Raw genomic sequence first — 7,088 nt, 5'->3', positions numbered from 1 at the left:
GTAGCTACCACTTGATTTCCAGTAAAAGATATATTTTCTCTGATTAAAGGAGTCTAAGTATTTCTTTCTTGGATTTTGAATGGAGCACCAGCTGACATTATTCTGAATCTCCACATTACCAGCTCACCCAGAGAATTAATACATTTTCTTCCGAGGGGGTCTGAACACAATGTCAAATCCAGCCAGTGACCAAGAAGACCTGGGAGCAACTGGAGGACAAGATTCTCTGCTGCTAGAGGAAGCGGGGGAGCCGACTTGTTAGCAGAACTAAATCTTGGGGAAAAACCAGCTGTAAAACCCAAATGGTCCCTGGGAGTCGGTTGGAAGGATCCTGAGGAAAAGCCTCCTCCAGGAGTGACCACTACCCGTCAGCGTGGAAGAGAGGAGCCATGGCAAGAGAAGGAAAGAATTTTTGTTTTACTAATTCAAGCCATGCATCTTCTAAATGAAGCTATCGGAGAACCTCAAACTGATCAAAGGTATGAGGGAGAGGAGGGGGAGGCAGCCCCAGCCAGAAGAATCACAGCAGCCACCCCCATAAATCAACCTGGGCTAGCACAACAGGCAGCAGCAGCCCAGGGCCCCCCAGCGGGAGGAGTAATTGCCAGAAGACGTAGAACTCCAAAGGTGCCCCCATTGAAAGTAAAATATGGGGGGGGATCCCAAGGAGTTAGGATTCTTCCTGGCACAAGTCTGGAGCCATATCTTTTCTATGATTAAAGGAGTCTTAAGTATTTCTTTCTTGGATTTTGAATGGAGCACCAGATGACACTCACAAGGCCTTCTCCAACCCCATGTTCCACTTCCTACTCCTTGGGGTCCCTCCCCCACTTAGCCACAAAAGGGAGTTAAAGCCAGGCAGCACATGCTACCAGACTGTATGAGGATATGAGAGCTTGTAGGCCGAGGCCTTCTTCACATCCCAGCCACCCAGGCACCTGTAGGATTCTACCTGCTCCTCAGTCAGCTCCAGGGCACAGCAGCACCCAACTGATCTGTGGTTGTTGTTGTTGTTTTTGCAGAGAGGTGCCAGCTGTTGTGATAAAATGTGGTGCAAGGCTCAGCTTTGCTACAGAGGCTGCCTCATGGCAAAGTTACGTTATTCTGCAAGAAAACACTATTATTGCAAACCTGTTGAGGGGTGGGTGCTCTTTTTTTAAGGAGGCTGGATGGGAAGACAATCTCAGATTACAAGGTATAACAGCTCCCCTTCCTATAAAATATACTGGCTTGTTTAGTAGATAACACCCTATTCGTTCCTTTAGGACACTTTTTGGAAAGAGTAGTAAGTTCTTGAAATGTAGACATATGATTGTGATCTAGCCTGCAACTCCTATATTTAGATTAATTAGATCATAACTACACATGTAAACCTTGGCCAAGAGACATAGAGGCTACTAACTGTGTTATAAAGCAGCCAAGTACTTTGGCAAACTGCTTTTATCTGCACTTCAGTAAGGTTTTTTTTTTCCTGTATTGCTTCTTCCTTGGGTTTTTTTTTCTTTATTAAACTATAGGCAGTTCTTCTGATTTTGGATTCCACTAGTATGAGGCTATCGTTTTCCAGATCACTCATGCCTGAGGATGACAATGACAAACATCCATGGTGGCAGAATGGCCACAGAGTTTACCTTCATTTCATGCTCACCATCTCTCCTTTTCTTTGGTTCATCTCAGGCAGGGTGTTTTCATTCCACCTGCAAAATTTCATCCTACCTTTTCATTAACCTCAATATGACTGTGGCAAAAATCCTGAACACTTTTTCCACATGGAATGTTTCCGACTAGTCATACTTGTGATAGCTTTCCTTTCCTTTTATCCTTGGTGTTTCTGTTGCAATTCCAAATAAGAATACGCTGCAGAGGAAGGTTTTTCTTCTTCTGTCAATTGTGTCCGAATCTCAGAGACTGTCTGGACAAGTCCCTATATTTTCCTTGGCAAGGTTTTTCTAAACTGGTTTGCCATTGCCTCCTTCCTAGAATTGAGAGGAAGTGACTGGCATAAGGTCACCCAGTTAGCTTTTTTGTCTACAGTAGGACTAGAATTCAAAATTGCTCAGCTTCTAGCCTGAAAACTTAACCATTAGAGTAAGCTGGTTCTCTTGCATGAAGATTAAGAAGTATAAAATCAGAGGCACAAAACTATTGGAACAGTTGTATAAAATACCTAGGCTGTATAGCAGAGTTCTAGTTTTACATTGTGTGCCCTGATTTACACATTTGACTGATCAATAATGCGGCTTACAGGTAGTCTTCAAGTTACAACCATAATGGAGTTGAGCCACCAAAAACTACGACAACCCTTAGGCAAGATTGCAGCTAAGGTAGATTGGTGTATAATGCATGTAATTGATTTTAATGTTATTTTTTTCATTATTTATGTGCAGGGATATCTTTCTGAATTTACTTTTTATTGTAAACTATAGTACTTTTTATTGTACATATAGACTACATATGTGTATATGTGGTCTATAAATACTTGTATTCATCTTCATGGCTGCTTCTATTTGGTCATTGGCATGCTCTTTATATAGGTGTTGGCTCTTTAAAATTCCTGGGCACTTTACAATTTTCCATGAGGACAAGGTAGTCTTATTAATCTGCCAGTAGTATCTGTCACCTGAGAAATCTCAAGGTACTATTTGCAGCAATAAACTCAACATACTCATGAATTGATCAATCACTTCCCCAATACGAGAAACAAAGTAAGATTAAACTGGCAGCGCCCCTTTCAAGAGAAAAGGGATTTTGACATTCCATTAAAAATCAACAGTTTAAAAAAGGTACATTGAGATTTTTAAACAGAGTCTGAATGGCCATCTGTCAGGGATGTGCTTAGCAGATTCTTGAACTGGACAGTGGGTTGGACTAGATCAGGGGTCTCCAACCTTGGCAACTTTAAACCTGGCGGACTTCAACTCCCAGAATTCTGGGAGTTGAAGTCCGCCAGGCTTAAAGTTGCCAAGGTTGGAGACCCCTGGACTAGATGATCTCCACAATCTGTTCCTCCCCTTGCATCCTAGTACTATAGTCCATCACCTGAACTATGCACTTTAGAAGCAGCAGGCAAAACAGTGCAACATAAATTATTCACACTTCTAAGTGGAACAGTATCACGTTCCTGTCCCTCTGTATCAGAAGCTTCAGTGTCTTGATTTCAGTTCCACAAATGTGAGTCAGCCACTTACATTACATACTCATAATCAGTTTCATAATCAGAGTGCAGTCTCAGAAAACAGAAGTCATACATGGATATTCTCTGGAAATACATATGGCAACAGCGGTCCCCAATTTTTCGGTCCCCAATTTTTCCAGGGGGGTGGGGTGAGAAGGGATGGTTGCGTGTGAGCAGCAACCATGCATGTGAGTGAGCGCAGCTTCATTTGCACATGCTGCTTGCACAAATGAAGCTTCGCATGCATTCTGAATAGGCCACGGCCTGGGGGATTAGGGACCGCTAATGTAAAGAGACTCTATCTCAAGGGTCTTCAAACTTGGCAAGATTAAGATTTGTGGACTTCAACTCCCAGAATTCCTGAATTAACTGCAGGAGGAATTCTGGGAGTTGAAGTCCACAAGTTTTAAAACTGTCAAGTTTGAAGATCCCTGCTCTATCTTCTTCAGCAGAGGCCCCAGGACTTCCAAATCCTCTCCCTATCCGGCTTCCCATAATTATTATTTATATCTGACAGTATAAAATGTAAGTGCTTGATGGCTTGTCTGCTAAAAGATAGCAAGGTTATGGCCTACACTTGAAAGAAAACCAGGAAGCCTGCAACTGCGAAGTCCATCAGGCAATAACAAAGAATGCTTATTCACAGGGAATAAGCACGTGTAAAGCTTGTAACAATTTGAGCGGGGTGGGGTTAGAAAGCTGATAAAAGTAACAAAGAGTTACTTGTATATCTTGCAAACCTCAGCTAGAAGTTAGGAATAGAGATGGCCTGGAGCAAAAATAATGTGTATAACTCCTGAAGCATTTCTTAGGAATAGGGACGCCTAGAGACCAATAGAATAATTGTTAAGAGCATTACTAAAACGTTTCTTAGATGATATTTCTTATATATTCCGCCTTCATGTATAAAGCTTTCTTAATTCCATTGTACAAGGCTCCTTGGCATTTTGGCCAGGGCCCCTTTTCTTGGAGCGCTTCAATAAAAGGAAACAAAACCTGCACTTCGTGTCTGGTGTTTTTCATCAGCCTCGGCACCAGGCTCAGGCCCAAATTGGGGACAACAGCTAGGCACTATAGGCACTGAAAAGTGAATAAAAAGGGTCGTTGGTCCTAACCTGATACGACCTTTCTCTTTGTGGGAGATAGCATTCAGGATTGGGTGATCAGTCTCTGCCTGTGATTGGACTGAGTCTGTCAAAACTTTGATGACATTACCTCTGCTGCTAGGGATCTCCCCAGAAATTGGCGAAGGAATAGTGACAGACTGAAGTGTTCTCCTATAAGTATAATACACACCATTACATTTGGAACGCACCATGAAAGGGTGGGACTGAATGCTATCTCTACACAAAGAGAAAGGTCGTATCAGGTTAGGACCAACGACCCTTCTCCACTGTGGTGGAGATAGCATTCAGGATTGGGACATACCAAAGCCGGCTGTCCTATGGGTGGGCCTAGTGCGGTCCGAGTCCCTTATACAGAATGGACCTTTTGCAGAATCCTCTGTCCAAAAGCTGCCTCAGCAGAAGCAAATGAGTCCAGCTTATAGTGTCCGATGAACAGAGAAGGAGAGGCCCAGGTAGCCGCCCTGCAAACCTCCTCCAGAGAGGCCTGGGTGGCCCACGCCGTCGATGTTGCCGCGCTTCTTGTTGAGTGCGCTGTTATCCTTGGAGGAACTGCAAGTCCCTGTGTTTGGTAGGCCTTGGATATGCAAAGTCTTATCCATCTCCCTACAGTCGCTGGAGTTACCTTGCAGCCCATGGTGGAAGGTTGAAAGGAAACAAAGAGGGATTCAGACCTCCTGAAGGACGATGTCCTCTTGATGTAAATCCTCAACGCCCTCCAAACGTCCAGAGTATGCCATCGTCTTTCTAACGTGTGCACAGGATGCGGACAAAAGTCCAATAAAATTAGTTCTTGGGATCTGTGGAACCACAAGTTCACCTTTGGCATGAACGGAGGGTCTAGTCTTAACACCACTCGATTAGTGTGAAACACACAAAGGTCTTTCCTGACAGACAAGGCTGCCAGGTCCGAAATCCTTCTGGCAGAGGTGATCGCTACCAGAAAGGCTACCTTACAAGACAAAAACTGCAAGGGAATTGACCTCAGTGATTCAAATGGGGCCTCAGTCAGCGACTGCAGTACTTTAGAGAGGTCCCATGTTGGATATCGATGAACCAGTGGAGGACTCAGGTTTGTAGCCCCCTTCAGAAACCTGCAGACCGTGGGGTGTCTAGACAAAGATTCCACTCCCCCCAAGGATAGAACAGAGGACAAGGCTGCAACATGCCACCGCAGAATATTAGGTGAAAGCCCCTTGTCCAGGCCCTCTTGGAGGAAGTCCAGCACTTGGGCAATCAAGGCCCCAGAAGGGACAATGTCATACAACACCATGTGCTGAAAGCTTTCCAGGTTGCATCATAGAGGCGGTTGGTGGAGGGTCTCCTGGAGGCCTGGATAGTTCTTATTACTCTGGAGGAATAATTGTCCCAGATCAGAGATCCCTGCTCAATCTCCAGACGGCCAAGTGAAGCCACTGGGGCTCTGGATGCAAGATTGGCCCCTGGCTGAGCGACACTCTGTCCTGCGGTTTCCTCCAAGGTCTGGAAATGGAAAGTCTGCAAACCATGGCCTCTTGGGCCGATAAGTGGCTACAAGGATAAGCTCTGCTCTTTCCACCAACAGTTTCTGGATGACCCTCAGGATCAGGGCAGAGGAGGAAAGGCATACAGGAGCTCCTGTGGCCAAGGGCTGCGTAAGGCATTTGTTCCCTCCGCCCCTGGAACTGCAAACCTAGAATAGAATCTCGGGAGTTGCGTGTTGTCCTGGGAAGTGAAGAGATCCACTGCTGGGCATCCAAAGCGCTCCAACAGCTCCTGAAACAAATCAGGATGCAAACGCCACTCTGCATGGTCAATGGTGGCTCTGCTAAGCCAGTTAGCCTCAACATTGGCCACGCCTGCAATGTGCTCAGCTCTGAGCGATACCTGGTGTCTCTCTGCCCATAAACAGAGCTGCTCTGCCTCCAGCATCAGAGGCCCTGAATGAGTCCCCCCTTGGTGGTTAATGTGTGCCTTGGTAGATACATTGTCAGTCAAGATTAGGATGTCCTTACCTGAGACCACGACCTCTAATTGTCTCAGGGCCAGATGGACTGCTCGAAGCTCTAACCAATTGATATTATGGTCCAAATCTGTCTGTGACCATTGTCCTTGAAGCACCCTGGATTGAATGTGGGCATCCCAGCCATGAAGACTGGCATCTGTGGTCAGCACTAACCTGTTCGGTTCCTTGAATAGAAGTCCCATGAAAAGCGCCTCAGATGACCACCATCTTAAAGATTTAAAGACCAACCGAGTTAATCTGACCTGTAAGAGGGAACAACTCCTACCTGTCTTCTGGTAAGGTAGAAGGAACCATTGGAGTGACCTGGCATACAGTCTAGCCCAGGGCACTATATTAATGCAGGATATCATTTTCCCCAGGAGCTTAGAAAGCGTAGCCAGGGATACTCTAGGTTTAGATTTCACTTGTCCAATTAACTCCCTGATACTCTCCTGACGTTCTTGGGATAAGGACACCTTGCAGGAATTAGTATCTATAACAGCTCCCAGATGGAGTAAGGTATTGGTGGGAGTGAACTGGCAGAGAAGCCATGCTCTTGGAGCAACTGAATGGTGATCTCTAAATCCTCTACAGCTCTAGATGGGGAAGATGACTGGACCAGTATGTCATCGAGATAACACTGGACCCTAACTGGTATAGCCCTAAGGTGGGCTGCCAGGGCTGCCAACAGATTAGTGAATGACCTGGGGGCTGAGAAAAGTCCAAAGGGCAAGGCCCTGTATTGGTAGTGCCTCCCATTGTAGCAGAACCTGAGGAATTGTCGATGAGCAGGGATAATAGGGAC

General features: G+C 45.5%; 1 protein-coding gene across 1 annotated transcript; it reads left to right on the top strand.

Annotated features, from left to right (window-relative positions):
• The first annotated feature begins 1,547 nt into the window (after positions 1–1,547).
• On the top strand, positions 1,548–1,727 carry TMEM272 (transmembrane protein 272). Its single transcript, XM_026668418.2, has one exon. The coding sequence runs from the start codon at positions 1,548–1,550 to the stop codon at positions 1,725–1,727; it is 180 nt and encodes a 59-aa protein (XP_026524203.1).
• The last annotated feature ends 5,361 nt before the right edge of the window (positions 1,728–7,088 follow it).

The sequence above is a fragment of the Notechis scutatus genome, chromosome 1 (genome assembly GCF_049901735.1).
Source record: "Notechis scutatus isolate UNSWTSFEM ecotype Mainland chromosome 1, rNotScu1.2, whole genome shotgun sequence".
Classification (NCBI taxonomy): domain Eukaryota; kingdom Metazoa; phylum Chordata; class Lepidosauria; order Squamata; family Elapidae; genus Notechis; species Notechis scutatus.
The sequence above is the reverse complement of the archived record's forward strand: the minus strand, read 5'-3'. Positions and strand labels throughout refer to the sequence as shown.